The sequence below is a fragment of the Mrakia frigida genome (assembly GCF_051309035.1).
Source record: "Mrakia frigida strain ATCC 22029 unplaced genomic scaffold BDY24scaffold_2, whole genome shotgun sequence".
NCBI lineage: Eukaryota > Fungi > Basidiomycota > Tremellomycetes > Cystofilobasidiales > Mrakiaceae > Mrakia > Mrakia frigida.
The window spans coordinates 1139294-1153139 of record NW_027481279.1 but is presented as its reverse complement, the minus strand read 5'-3'; the positions used below and the strand labels follow the sequence as shown (position 1 = coordinate 1153139).

General features: G+C 53.2%; 5 protein-coding genes across 5 annotated transcripts; 3 read left to right on the top strand and 2 right to left on the bottom strand.

Moving 5' to 3' along the window:
* Nucleotides 1–2898: 2898 nt before the first annotated feature.
* Nucleotides 2899–3863, bottom strand: BDY24DRAFT_375936 (uncharacterized protein). Its single transcript, XM_076638612.1, has one exon. The coding sequence runs from the start codon at nt 3571–3573 to the stop codon at nt 2953–2955; it is 621 nt and encodes a 206-aa protein (XP_076500914.1). The 5' UTR covers nt 3574–3863; the 3' UTR covers nt 2899–2952.
* A 598-nt stretch (nt 3864–4461) lies between these two features.
* On the top strand, nt 4462–5457 carry BDY24DRAFT_438063 (zinc finger MYND domain-containing protein). The gene is made up of 4 exons (XM_076644332.1): nt 4462–4578; nt 4666–5034; nt 5102–5129; nt 5214–5457. Exons 1-4 carry the CDS (start codon nt 4546–4548, stop codon nt 5270–5272), a joined length of 489 nt encoding a protein of 162 aa, XP_076500913.1. The 5' UTR covers nt 4462–4545; the 3' UTR covers nt 5273–5457.
* A 362-nt stretch (nt 5458–5819) lies between these two features.
* BDY24DRAFT_375929 (major facilitator superfamily domain-containing protein) lies at nt 5820–8824 on the bottom strand. The gene is made up of 14 exons (XM_076638611.1): nt 8433–8824; nt 8225–8278; nt 8004–8065; nt 7847–7925; nt 7710–7764; nt 7528–7589; nt 7353–7461; nt 7186–7271; nt 6975–7109; nt 6618–6910; nt 6471–6546; nt 6307–6396; nt 6178–6227; nt 5820–6083 (listed from the first exon to the last, which is right to left on the bottom strand). Exons 1-14 carry the CDS (start codon nt 8535–8537, stop codon nt 5903–5905), a joined length of 1437 nt encoding a protein of 478 aa, XP_076500912.1. The 5' UTR covers nt 8538–8824; the 3' UTR covers nt 5820–5902.
* Nucleotides 8825–9736: 912 nt separating this feature from the next.
* On the top strand, nt 9737–10275 carry BDY24DRAFT_375927 (uncharacterized protein). The gene has a single exon (XM_076638610.1). The coding sequence runs from the start codon at nt 9920–9922 to the stop codon at nt 10094–10096; it is 177 nt and encodes a 58-aa protein (XP_076500911.1). The 5' UTR covers nt 9737–9919; the 3' UTR covers nt 10097–10275.
* A 1638-nt stretch (nt 10276–11913) lies between these two features.
* BDY24DRAFT_411704 (zinc finger MYND domain-containing protein) lies at nt 11914–13824 on the top strand (the record flags this gene model as incomplete). Its single annotated transcript, XM_076642963.1, has 10 exons — nt 11914–12042; nt 12114–12158; nt 12246–12318; nt 12648–12949; nt 13046–13073; nt 13136–13190; nt 13301–13363; nt 13458–13491; nt 13581–13733; nt 13804–13824. The coding sequence occupies 10 exons, from the start codon at nt 11914–11916 to the stop codon at nt 13822–13824; spliced, it is 903 nt and encodes a 300-aa protein (XP_076500910.1).
* Between the last annotated feature and the right edge of the window lie 22 nt (nt 13825–13846).

The window sequence follows — 13846 nt, the reverse complement described above, 5'->3', positions numbered from 1 at the left end:
CGTCGCCGTCGAGAAACAGGTCGTCGCGTCGGTTCCCACTCCTCCCACGACTCCCCTCAACATCATCGACGACGCTGCTTCGGACACCTCCAGCAATACCTCGGCATCCTCATAGGTTTCTCAGTCGAAGGGGAAGGGACGAGCAGCGAGTGTTGAAGACGAGGAGGCTGAGGAGGAGCGGTACGAGTTCGTTTAGTCTTTTGTTTTCATTCTCGCTTTCTTCTCGCATGTGTTCGTTTATACTTCTGTACATCGTTGCTAGATCATCAAATCAATGTTTCGTTCCATCTGCTCTGCCTGGTTGAAAGAAAAGAAACAAGTCAGCGAAAGGAAACCTGAGGGAGAGAGGAACGGAACCGACTGAACGAACCGAAGTCGGCGCGTCGGTGAGCTCGATCCTACGTCCGTAAGACGAGGTCATCAAGGAGAGACTCACTTAGAGTCAGAGAAAAGAAGAAGAGGGTGAGGTGAGGATGTGAAGCGACGAGAGTGAGAAGATGAAGAAAGGACGAAAGAGACGCGTCGAATCAGGGATCGTCTCGGAGCTTCGAGAAAGCTCCTCCTGGGTAACTTGACTGCTGACGAGCGTCCCAAACCGAGATTCTCTTTAATGTGAAAGAAAGGTTGTAAGAGGTCAGTGCTCGTGCGGAGTTTGGGTTGACGAAAGGAGACTTACATCTGAACCATTCGTTCCCTCGCCGACCCTCCCCTCTCCTTCAGAAGCTGATCCATATCCTCCTGCGTTGCGAGACGACCTTTTGATTCCCACAGGTCATCCAATAACAGAGCGTCTCCCAACTGACCCAGAAGAAGAGAGCCTTCTCGGTGGTTGATGAAGTGCAGCATCATTCGTACCATTTCGATTTGAGAGTTCCCTCCGTGGTGGAGAGGGGCCTGATGGAATCGATGGAAGGACGATGAGAGAAGTAAGCAGTGGAGTGCTGGAAGAGGGACGAAGGAGATCAAACTGAGCTGCTACTGACCTGAATACAAAGAATACCGTTCGATTGATCTTGACGGATGAAGCTCTTTAAAACTCGCTCGAAGTAGAGCTCGCCCAAGAGTTCACGAGCGAGGTGGTCTCCTATTGATGGGGCCAACATGGTGATCTGAAGAAAGAAGGGGGGGGAGAACCGATGGAGATGAGACGGAAGCGAACGTGAACGAGAAAGATGTGACAGTTGAGAGATAGGCTCTGGGACCAAAGATCATAGCATGAAAAGGGATGACTTTCGAAGTCAGATGCTACTCACAGGAGGCTCGAAAGGGAAAGAAGAGCGAAGGTCAGATCAAAGGGAGACAGACGAGTTGACGCGTCGCATCAAAGGGAACGACGCGAATCGCAGTTGACCTAGGAAGGCGAAGCTGGCTCAGAGTCGTGAAGAAGGATGGACGTAGTGTACGTCTGAACATAAAATGGAGGCAGTAGGAGTCGACTTCCAAAGTGGAGGGAGGCGGAGCACTGGAGCCCATTGCACGCGTCGCAGGTAAGTCGAAGAGAAGGCTCGAGAATCGGTTTCAGGCGCGAGCTTTCCCGGGCGAACAAGTCAAGAAGACAAGTTCATTATTAAGAAGGACGAAGGAAACAAGATTAGGAAAGAGAACCAGAACGAGAACGAAAACGAGAAACGAGAGACGAGAACGAGAAGAGAGAACAGGAGGAGGGAAGCTAGATCTACAGTCGAGTGACAGGGTAACGGAAGAGGCGGTGCAAGGATAGGAACGGAAAGGATAACAACACGTCGAACGACGGTCCTGGAAAACAAAAGGAGTGATGAGAGACGATGCGACGTGGAAACGGATGAGAGAAGAGAGCGCTAGCGAGAACAGTTTACGAGACGGGAATAACAGAAGTGAAAAGGGAGGAACCAAAAACAGCCAGAAATACAATGAACAAATCGAGGGAGAACAGAAACGAGAAGAAGAAAGGAACGGATCGAGAACAAGAAACGAAACAGAGACATCCTCCTTTCCCTCCTCACTTCCTCACCACCCACCACGCCTCCACCACCTCCCTCCTCAAACTAGGGATCTCTATCAGCTCTTCCTCTTCTGAAGTCCCCTCCTCCTCCTCCTCCTCCTCAGTCGAGCTGGACTCAGCGACGACAAGCTCCTCCGACGACCAAACCGACTTCCTCTGCTTCGTCCTCCTCAAAGTCTGCAGCTGTACTCCAGTCTCAACCTCGTCAATCTGTTCGGAGACAGTTGATTCGGGAAGACTGGAAGCGATGCTCGAGTAAGAGTCCATCGACTGACGCTCCAGAGCGTAGGGTTCGGAGCGAGAATCGAAATCGACGTTGTTCAGGACGGGAAGAGAGAGGAAGAACGAGTCCTTGAGAAGATGAGCGGAGGATGACTCTTTGCTGTAGAACTAGAGGGAGGCAGAGGTGGTGAGAGAGGAGAGTCAGCAGGAGACCGAGCGGAAGAACGAGAAGAGCGACGAGCTCAAGGTCGAAACCCGAAGACGCGAAGAGAAAGGAGAGACTCACCACTCGAACGGTGACCTCCAGATCCTCGATGGCGTTCTCGATCAACTCGATCTTCTCTTCGTTAGTTCTATCGGTTCTCTCGAAGGTGTTGAGAAGGAAGAAGCTTGACTCGGAGTCGAGAAGTTGAAGCTGAGCGGCGAAGAGGAGGACGTCGAACGAGGAAGGATCGGACTTGAGAGCTTGGGAAGCCTGAGCGAGGATGGGGAGGATCTGAAGGGAGAAATAAGCAAATGAAGAGGGGATGTAAGTCAGCGTTTGGAGATGGGGACGACGGACTGAGAGACGAGGAGAGGAGGGAAGCGAGAGCTCACCTTCGAAACGACGAACGCCCAACCGTTCAAACTCCCTTCCTCCTCTCTCTGCCACTTCCCACTCTCCAGCCCAGTGACTACCCAACTCAGGTACTCAGCGACCGAGGAGACGCCCTCCTCCTCCATGCTCGTGACTCGGAGGATTCCTTCGTTCACGTCCGTCGCCAAATCGTCGTTGACCTTGGAAATCGTCTCGAGGAGGTGGCATCCCGCATCCATGGCGAGTTCGGAGGGGCCTTGGAAGGCGACCTCGAGCTTCTTGACGAGATCGACCTGTATCTCGAGCGAGGACGCGAAGGACGAGAGCGACGAGGACTGGAAGAAGGGGAGAACGCAGAGGGAGAGGGAGAGAGCTGGCGGGAAGAGGAGGGAAGGGAACGGGAGTCAGCTTCGTTCAAGAGCAGTCCAGAGAGCTGCGAGTAGTGTGGAAATCCAACCAGAGCAGAGGCTGAGATGGACACCGGAAGAGAGGGGGAAGAGGAAAAAAAGAGGAGAGGATGTAGAAGCACGACGAGCCGAGTCGAGAGAGAACGTACCTTCTTCCCTTCCTTCTTCTCCTTCTTTCTTCCAAACACCCTTTCAAGCTTCTCCCCAAGCTTCTTGATGACCCTCTTTGATCCTCCGGCCCTCTTTCCTCCCCCAGTAGCCCCCTTCCCCTTCCCTTCCTGCTCCTCTCCTCTAGCTCCTCCTGCTCCTCCTCCTTCCTCCTTCCTCCTCTCGTTGGTGGCGACCTTCTTGGAAGCGCGAGTGTTTTTGAAGATGTTTGAAATCATGTTGATCGATGTTGATAGACGTGAGTAGTCGTTGATTTGTTCCGTGCGAGGAGATGAGAGCGACGCGTCGAAGTGGTTCGAGTTGAGATGTGGTTGGGGAGAGGAAGGGAAGGTGTGGTGGCGAAAGAGAGTAGGTTCCAGCATGTCCCTGCTCGAGCATGCTCTAGACTTGCTCGCACCATTTTGAGTTCTTGGGGTTGGAAGCGGCCGAGCAGGAACGATGGGATGAGGAGGAGGAGGTGAGACGATTTGGGTTTCAAGCGGGAAGGGTGTCGAGGATGTACCGTGTCGAAGAGAATGAAAATGGCACGGGGATGGAGCTAAAATCCATAGCTGTTGATTCCAGGTCGAATTATCGAATTTGGTGGAGGAGAAGGCGACATATCGAGGGAAAGAGGATGGGAGGGAGGTTCGTTTGGAAGGGAGCAGAACGGCAGAGGAGGAAGAGCGAGGGACAGCAGCTTGATTCGGCCGTTTGGGGAGGGTTTGAGAACAGTGGTAGGACTGAAGGCGAGAGAGAAATTACGAGGATGAGCTGCTGGGTGGTGCTGGATGAGTGAAAAGAAGAGGAGAGAGAGAGAGGAGGGAAGGAAGGGAGGATGTTGAGCTCGAAGGGATTGATCGATCGATCGATGGCCTCCTCCCTCCTCCAGTTCGAGAAGTCAAGTTGAGTGAGCTCAGCAGCATGGACAGGAGGTGGTGGTTGTAAATGGAAGGAATTAGGAGGAAAATCTTCCCAAGAGGGAGACGCAGTTGGGAATCAGAAATGAAGTGAGCTTGTCAAGTTCCCTCCCCTTGTTCCTTAAGCAGTGCTTGGTGGTTCTCGATCCTCTCAATATCGATATCGAGAGTTGGACGTTGCAGCTGCTGTTTCTATCAGTTCTGGTCGTCGAGGAGGCCACCTTTTTTTGTCGCTTCGTCCGCGAGGACGAGCGACGAACTCGAGAGCTCTACGTCGTGCTAGCATGTGCCATGGGCGCTTTAACAGAGAAAGATATCTCCGAAGTGAGTAACTGCGTCTCCGCTTCCTTGCCGCTCTGGTAGAGAGAGGTGCCGTTTGACCTGACTCCCGTCGCTGCGTTTTCTCTCAAGCCTCTGTCCCAAACCTTCATCACCTCCCTTATCTCCTCTCTCAGGAGCATCGGCTCAATGCTCGTTATGTTCACCCCGGACCTCGTCTACTTGCCCTCTGTCTCCACCTCCACACTCACCAAAATCGACACCGTCTTCGGACTCCTAGAGCTTCAGCCCTTCATCGCAACGGACGAGGACAAGCTTAGCGACCTGAAACTCCTCGACCTCATGTTATATCGAGTTACTAAGATGAGCGACGCTAGGACACGTATGCTGGAGTCGGAAGGGCCCTACGTTTGGCTGAAGTGCGAAGCCACGCCGGACGATGGCTCGCCTCCGACGTGTCATCCGCTTCCGCCCGGGGAAGAAATGCAGGCTTGTGGTCGGGTGAGTGAGAGCTACCTGCCTCAATTCACATTCAAGATACTGACGCCTTGATTTTCTTCACTTACAGTGTCGCACAGTCCGCTATTGCTCGAAAGGTCCGTCGCGTCGCGTCGCTCTCCTCTTCTTTCCCGTTCCTTCTCCGCTGACAGCTTCGTCTTGTTTCAACTCCCACCTCGCAGAGCATCAGAAGGAGGATTGGAAGACACACAAGTTAATTTGCTTCGCTCCGACCTGGTGATCTCTCGTTCCTGCCGAATATGGCGAGTCTTCTCTCTTTCGATTCCTTTTTGCGTTCGAGTTTCGTCCCTCTTCAATGACCCTGACCTTCCCTTCTTCTGCTCTCCTTGCTACAACCAGTCGTCAATGAAATTCCGCCGGCCAACGGAGGAGTCCCCGTCGCTTTGATTTGCCTCGTTCTCTGCGCTCGCCTCGTCTCCTTCTTTCGACGCGTCTTGTTTTTCCCTTCATTTCTTCCCGTATGTTACACGCAACACCTCCCCTTTGCTCGATAACTCTTATATAACATAATTAGGCTTCTCTGAATGACCCGTCTCATGCTTCAGCGAACGCAACGGAAGATCTGAGAAAGCTCGCAAAAGGCAGCTCATCGGTTTACTGCATACGATGATGAGCTCAGGTTGGGATACTGCTGTTGTGAAGCAGTTGTTGGAAGAAGGGGCAGAAGCAGGTTTTCCTTCGACTCCAAAGCGCGAAGGTCCTCTTCTGAACTCGCACTCCTTCAACGCGTGCGATCTCTCCTCTTCATTCCTCTCTTTTCCAGATGATTGAAGAAAGATACCGGATACAATAGAATACAGATACACAAAAACGAACTCTGGTTTAAATCTTCAACCGATACAAGACGCCCTTAAACCCTCAGCTCTCGATCCTCCGGGGTCGTCGCTCCACTCGTCGCAACCTCCTTCTCGTGTCCCAATCCCAGAGGCCCAACCTCTCCTTCGACAACGGCGTCGATCTCGGTAAGATTCGAGATCACAGGGTAGGCCATGATGAGAGCGACGAAGAGACCTCCAAAGTTCATTCCGATGCTGAGGAGAGAAAGAAGCGAAGGAAGGCAGGACGCGTCGAGTCAGAACGTGTTTGATGGATTGTGAAGGACACGGAGCGGAAGATGGAACTCACAGAGCCCACGATGAAATGTAGCTCTTAGATGCGACAGCCCAGGCGATGGTCTAAAAGTGGCAGAGAGCAGAAGAGGTCGTGTCAGGACTGGAGACGCGACGAGAAAAGAGAGAACGGAGGAGAACGAACCTGTCCGAGAGCCTCCATCGAACGGAAAAGTCCAGCGTAACGAGCAATGACGTGGATGTCTTTAGCAAAGTGAGAGAGCACCCAGTAGAACTATAGAGGCAGGAGTGCAATGGAGGTCAGACGAGCTCGTTCGGAGATGGAATCGAAGAGAGACGAAGACGAACGTAATTCTGGATCGCCTGTCCGACGAAGGTCCAGAAGAATACCAAAGCCCACGCTTTTCCGAACTCGGGGCTCGACCTGTAAGGAAAAAGAGGGTAGCTGTCAGCGTCGATGTCTAGACGAGAAGCGATGAGACGCGGTAGACTCACCAATCAATGATGGGCTGGCTCTTTGCGAACTGAGTCTCGACGACGGTAGCCCAGATCCAAAGACCCATCTCGGCGAAGAAGAGGATAGCCAGGACGACAGTGGCTCGAGTTCGAACCGAAATATGTCGCTGATCGAGGTAGAATCCCATGGCGTAGGACGAGATGATTCCAGCGAAGGGAGAGACGAGGGACGAGAAGGATCGAGTTCGGACGTTGAAGTAGGTCGAGAGGTAGATACTCTGCCACGAGAGGTAGAAGTACGAGCAGATGAACGAGGGGAGGAGAAGGAGAACCTGAGGGAGAAAAGGATGTCAGCGTCGAGTTTTTTCGGGAGACGAGACCGAGCGGAGAACGAACCCTCTTGTCCTTGTAGAGCTTAAACACCTCGAGAACCTCCTTGAAAGCTCCCTTTCCAGCTCGATTTGGGATTCCAGATCCGTCGGACCTCATAACTCGGGCGGGAGATGGAAGAAGCAAGGAAATAGGAAGACCCTGAGAGAACAAAAAAGTCGCGTCGTCAGTTCGATCGAGCGTGGAGAGGAAGAGAAGGAGAGATCAAGCTACTCACGAGGCACATGATAACGATGAAGACGATGTACGTTGCTGCGGAAATGGCACCTCCAGTCCTAGTCTTCGAGTTGACACCGAGGGAAACTGGGAGAAATCGGAGAGGAACAGCGCAGGTCAGCCTCCTCCGTCCCGTTTTCTCCTTCTCCTTCTTCCACGGAAACTCACCAGCTCCACCGACAGCAGGTGCGATGTTCTTCCAGAACGCCCACTGAGCGAGGTATCGACCCTTCTTTCCCGGCTCAGGGTACCCAATGTAGATCGAAGCCTCGGCGGTCTGTGAAGAAGAGAGCTCCGTGTAAGTTCGACGAGCTCGACGCGTCTGCTTTCCGAATCCACTCACCCAGAAGAACCCAGCGCTGATTCCGATGAAAACAGATCCGAAGATAAGGAACCAGGTGTTGGCTGAGGGAGAAGGGGGAAAACAAGATGCTCGGTCAGCTTGAATCGCGCCCTCCTCTTTGCGAAACTCTCTTTTCGAACTCGAATGCAATGACGAGCAGAAGAAGAGAAGACAGAACTCACTGGTGTACGAGTTTGTGTAGAGACCAGCACCGTAAAGAGGGTATCCGATGGTACCCTGCGAGTTCGAAAGCAATTCTCGATCAGCTCGAGCTCAAAGAGGAGAACGTCGCAGGACAAAAGGAAGGGAGAGCACGCACGAGAACCAGAGCCCACTTGACACCGATGGTGTTGATGAGACCACCAGAGAGGAGACAGAAGAGGGTCATGAGCCCGTAACTGAAACGAAGGAGAAGCGTGTGAGCTTCAGTTCGAAGAGGGAGAGCCCGCGTTCAAGGTCTTCCTTCTCGCACTCACACGATAGCGTTGGCAGCAGAAACGGCCCAAGGCTCAGCAGCTCCTCCGGCTCCGAGGTTTCCCTAGAAGAGAAGAACAAGGAAAAGAGGGTAGGTCAGCGTGAGGTCGATCCTCTCGAGTAAAGCAGCCTCGAGACGCCAGGGAGGGGGGGGAGGAAGTCGACTCGTCGAGCTTTCGCAAGAAGACGTCGAACTTCGCAAGGATTATGAGATCTTACTGACGATAGCATCGTACATCCCCGGAGCAGTAAAGGTCACCAGACCAGCAATGAGTACCTAGAAGAAGGAGGGAGGGAGAGCAGGGAGGGGAGGGCGTGAGCTCGAGTTATGGGTGCTTCTGCGAGGTTTGAGCCCAATCGTTCTCATCCTCAGAGTCCCATGATTACTAGGGACGAGATTATGAGCAGATAGGACAAGATGGAACACTCACAGCGAACTGTACGCTTCGGAAAAAAGGAACATGTACGACCTCCTGCTCCTCGACTTGGTGTTGCCGTTTCGCCGGTGAGGGTGAACGAGAGCTGACGTCGGTCATTGGTTTGAGAAGGAGAGGTTTCTACGAAGGTGTTGGAGAGCGAGAGGGAGAGTTTGTTGAGTGAGGTTTCGTCGAAGTAGTTGGCGAGAGAGGATGGGAGTTGGGGAAGGACGAAAGGTCAGCCCATCCAAATTTGTGTCATATTTCGACCCAGGGCCGTCTTGAGGATAAATGGCGCCTTCGACCTGCTGGTGGAGTGATCTCCAAAGAAAGGATCTGTCCTGTCCGTCCTATGACAGAGAAGGAGGACGAAGTTCTTTGACTTGAGGTGTAGATTTCAGAGAGGGAGAGTTGGAGAGAGTGGGAACCCCAGCTTGAACGCGTCCTTCCTCGGTAGAATTTGAAGCTTTTTTCTCGCCGACGAAAGGTTTGGTTCGTGAGATGTGACGCTGATGGTTCTGAAGGTTGAAAGAGATGGACAAAGCGGAACAAAGGTCAGCGAGAAACGACGAAACGGAGAAGGACGAAGGAGAGCTCAACATCCATCCCTTCCTTCTTCTTCCCCTCCTTCGCCTCGCTCTCCCTCCTTCCATCCCTGACGACCATCTTAGGATCCTCAGCCTTGGATATTTCCAACCTGTCTGTTCTGCCTCCGACGTGAAGTTTTTCCTACAGAGGTACCGGATTGGATGAAAAGTCAAAGTGTTGAGCTCGATCTCTCCTCCCCTCCCTCCTCCGCTTACTCGTCCTTTGCAACCGTTCCATTTCCGTCCGAGTCCTCCAAGTGACGTTATATGAAAGAGCTGAAGGTCAGGATGGGATGCTCTTCTGTTCGTGAGGAGTACCGAGAAGCCTGTAGGGAAGGAAAGAGGAAAAGGGAGATGGAGTTGGAGGCGAACCGTCCAAAAAAAGGGGAGAGCACGCCTTCTCTCCTTTCGACCTCCGTTTGCCTCCGACGTTTCTTAGGGCGAAAGGGGATTTTTATCTATTTCTCAGTAGAACAGATACGGTCCATGAAGTCAGAGGGTCAAGAGCAGGAGAGCTGAGCCGTCTTTTGTACTCTGACCTGCTCGAAGTCGATTTCTCTCGACGCGTCGACTCTTTCTTCCTTACGCGTCGAAACAGTTCAACCCATCGACGAAAAACGGTCAAGAGACCGTAAAGATCTATACACAGCCGAAAAAAAGAAACCCAGAAAGGCCGAAAGGAGCCAGAGGAATAAAGGGTTAAGAGATCATCCCCGTCAACGACTTCCCGACCCAACTCTCGCTCTCTCCCACCCTCGTCTCACCACCTCCCACGGACCCAACCCCGTCACTACCACCACTCCTCTCCATATCCAAAGCTCTACCTTCCCAGCCCACCACCTCCCCAGCTCTGCTCTCCTCCTCTTCGACGCCGCGTCCGACGAAGGGAGACTTGAAGCGAGCGTGTTTGGTAGGATGGCGAGGACGAAGGTGACGAGATTGAGTGGTGAGGGCAGTGGGATGATGGGTTGGAAGGTTGGTCGAGGTAAAGGGGAAGAGGAAGCGGGTGTCCGGTCGGAGAGAAGAGGCTGCGATTCCGAGGACGACGCGCCGTTCGAGGTTGAGTTTCCGTTGGTCGTCGAAGGAGGTTGATGCAAGGGTATGAAGTCCGATTCTCGAACGAGATATCTCCTCAGAGTCTCGAGCCTCTCTAGCCTAGCCTTCCTGGAAGCTTCCCTGCCCCACTCCTCCTCCCAAGGGTCCTTCGACGCGGTCTCCTCCTTCTCCTCCCTCCCTCCCTCCCCACCTCTCCCTCGTTCGACGTAGCACCTCGAACACCCGACCATCAACCAAATAACGAGCACCACCACCAGTGCAATCGCCAACCAGAGCCTGACAGCAAACGGAGCGACTCCGATCTCGCCAGGAGGTTCCGTTCCAGGAGCGAGTTGAATTCCGAGCCTCCAGATATCTCCGTTCAGACTCCAGGCGAGAGCGACGAAGATTCCGAGAGCGAGGGGAAGGAAGAGGATCGACGGTTTGGCTATTCGAGAGAGGAGGGAGGAGGTGTAGGTTGAGAGAGGGAGGAGGGAAGTTGAGGGGAAGAGGTGAGGGAGGGAAGGTGAGGAGGACGAGACGAGGGAGAGGAAGAGCGGGAGGAGGGAAAGGGTGAGGGTTGGGTAGGCGAGGGAGTTGAGGGACGACGATGGTAGGAGGGCGAGAAGGAAGGCAAAAATTGGAAGGGCAGATGTGAGGGTGGTGAGGACGAAGGTGGTGGAGATCTGAGAGAAGAGAGGGAAAGGACGCGTCGAAAACTCAGCGAGAGTGAAGAAACGACGCGTAAAACAGGGAGTACTGGCTTACCTCGACGATGAAACCAACCGAGTAGATGACCCAAATGACCTCCTTCCAGTTTAGATCCCAAGGGCCCTCTGGTCGACCTTCTTGACTGTCCGAGACGAACGATCCTGGGTGGAAGAGGAGAGCGAGGACGAGGAGGATGTAGAGGAGTTTGGAGGCGAGAAAGAGGAAGTGAAGGAGACTAAAATATGATAATAGTGTCAGCATTCAGCAGTAAGTTCAGAGAAAGAGGTAGCAAGCTCACAAAGGAGTGCAGAGCCGATCCAAAGAGGCCAGGACGCGACGAGGGGAGGAAGTTGATTGCGAGCTTGGTGAGCTTGAGTTCCCGTTCGACCAGAGGCCTTCGACGAGTTCGATAAGGACTGGATGACTGAGTAGAGACGTGTGCTGGGATATAGATGGGTCTGAGAGGAGGTCGAGAGCTGAGGAGGGCGAAGAAAGTCGAGGTCAGACGTTTGAAGGCTGAAGTGAGGTCGAGAGGGAGGAGGGGGACCGACGACGAGCTCACCTGAAAGACGGATATCCTTCCCACCCTTCACAGCCCACTGCTCAACAAGCACTACACTAAGCTCATTCATCCTCTCCTCCTCGTCCTGTTCCGAAGACGAGAGGCTCGAGAGAAGCTCGTTCAAAGCGTCGACGACGAGTCCAGCGTCCTCCCTTTCCTTCCTCCTCGTCCTGTTCCTGCTTGCTCTATGGCGTCCATCGGAGAAGGCTGATCGTAAGAGTTCTCGCAAGAGATACAAGCATGCAGGGAGGTCTCGGAGTGTGAGCTCTCTTGACGAAGAGGAGGGTTCGAGGAGCCTTGAACGAAGCTCGTTGGCGGAGGAGTGGAGGGAGGACGAGGAGGAGGAGGGAGGGGAGATGGAAGTGTTTCTGGCGAGCGAGGAGGATCCCTGAGTGAGATTCGAGTAGTCTCTAGGTCTGATAGTTCGAGAGGAGGATGCTGAGGATCCAGGGAGAGTCGAAGGAAGATTTGAGGGAGGTGAGGTCATGGGCGATGGGAGGAAGGAAGGAAAAGAGGTGAGCTCGCTTGACTTTTGCGAGTTGACCTCAAACCATCTCCTTCCTCCCTCCTCCCTCCATCCCAACTTTCCTGCCTTCAGACTATGACTCTACCTACCCCTCAAGAGTACGGCCGATACCTTGGACTCTCTACAGGCATCGATGGTCCGGCGTCCTCTCTCATCACTCACCCAACGGACGAACTCTTCGAAGGGGCAGTCGCAACCTCTCAGGTTCGTCCCTCCTTCCAGGGCTCGTTCTTCTGTCCTCTCTTGACCATCTCCTCTGCCTTTTGATTCAATAGAACATTGGGAATAAACTCTCAGGGGAACATATCCTTCTGTTTGCTGTACGTCTCTCGAGAACGAGGAGGAGAAGCGACGTCTTCCGCTCCCGGTCCTGACCTCGCTTCCTCCCTCTCCCTTCTGCCTAAAAGGAGGAGTTTATCAGCCAGTTCTTCCCTTCTTTCGTCCGAACCTTTACTGGTCTCAGCAGTGAAGGGCCTGCTTGTTTGTTGTGCTGTGACATCTTTCGAGGGCTGTGCGTCGAGTCAAACGTGATAACTCGATTCATTCGAGAGCATCCGACCGACGCTCTGCAGCTCTATCTCGAGCTCGCAGAAGGCCTTCAGGACATGGTGTCAGAGATTTCTGAAACGCCTCTCGTAAGCGTTCTTTTTCCCTCCCTGTCCACTGCAGCAGTCGACAGAAACAGTCATTGACATTCTCGGGCCTCTTCCTTTCTCGCGAACACACCAAAATTTGATTCCAGGTCGCGCACGATAACAAACCGAAGCAAATCTGCGCATTCATCACAACCTTCTGTATCTTTGTCCTAGCCCTGGCCGCTCATCTCCCCACCGAATCCGCCCTTCCTTCCCTCCCCTCCTCCTCGAACACTCGAATCCGCCACCTCCTCGCTCTGCTAGAGGAAGATTCCCGGTTCAAACCCTACACGACACCCATGAATCTCTACATTTTAAAGAGAGTAGTCGGCGACCTATCTCTCAAGGCTGTCAGGCAGCTCATCACGGAGCGTGGAGCGAAGCAGATTTGGTGGAGTTGCGAAATCGAGAGGAAACCGACGGACCTGGTTTGCACGAAGCCAGCTGAAGGAGAAGAGATGATGGCTTGTTCTCGAGTGAGTTTATCTACCCCTCTTTTCTTCCTTCCTTTAGTTCTAAGAACGTCTAGCTGACTTCTTATTCGTTCTTCGACGCGTCGCTCTTCTCAAAAGTGTCTCGCAGTTCGCTACTGCTCGAAGGGTTCGCCTCTCCCCCCGCCCCTGATCCAAAACACCCACGCTGATCCGGACCCTGTCGAACAGAACATCAACGAATCGACTGGAAACGTCACAAGCTCGTCTGCTTCAAACCGACGTGGTGAGACGACAACGCGTCTGGTGAGCCCCCCTCTTTTCGTTCCTTCTCCCCTCATCGGCACGATCTCTTCGCGAAGGAAGCTCACTCATACTTCCCTCCACCTCGCACAGGACTCGAAACTACGGATCGAACAACCGAGCTTGGAAACGAGGGAGAGATGAGCAGCAGCCGAGGTTCGTCTGACCTCACGCGCTCAACATCTTCCCTCTTCGTCTCGCCCCTTTCGAGCTTGCCTGAGCTGATCATCATTTTCAAGCCCACTTACAGACGAAGGAAGGATATCGATAGCAGCGTCGTAAAGGTCCGTCCATCCGCTAACTTCCTCGTCGCGTCGTCCTTTTCCTTCTCGACTCTCGCTGACCTCCCTTTCTTTTCCTTATTTTTCCACAGCCTAGCACCGAACTCGGATTCACGATGACATTACGCCTCCTGAAACCTTCGATCCCACGAAAGTGCATTCACGAGAAGGCTGGAAAGAGAGTCGGTTTGCTCGAGACGATCGAGGAAGAACAACAAATAGAAAGATTGAGCCTTCTTGGGAAGGTACGCCCGACGTTGATGACTGGAAGTTCTGCATCTCTAACAAGGAGAGAGGTCATTATCGTTGTTGCAGCGTCTGAAGGGAAAGAACTGAACTCGAGCTGACTTCGACGCGT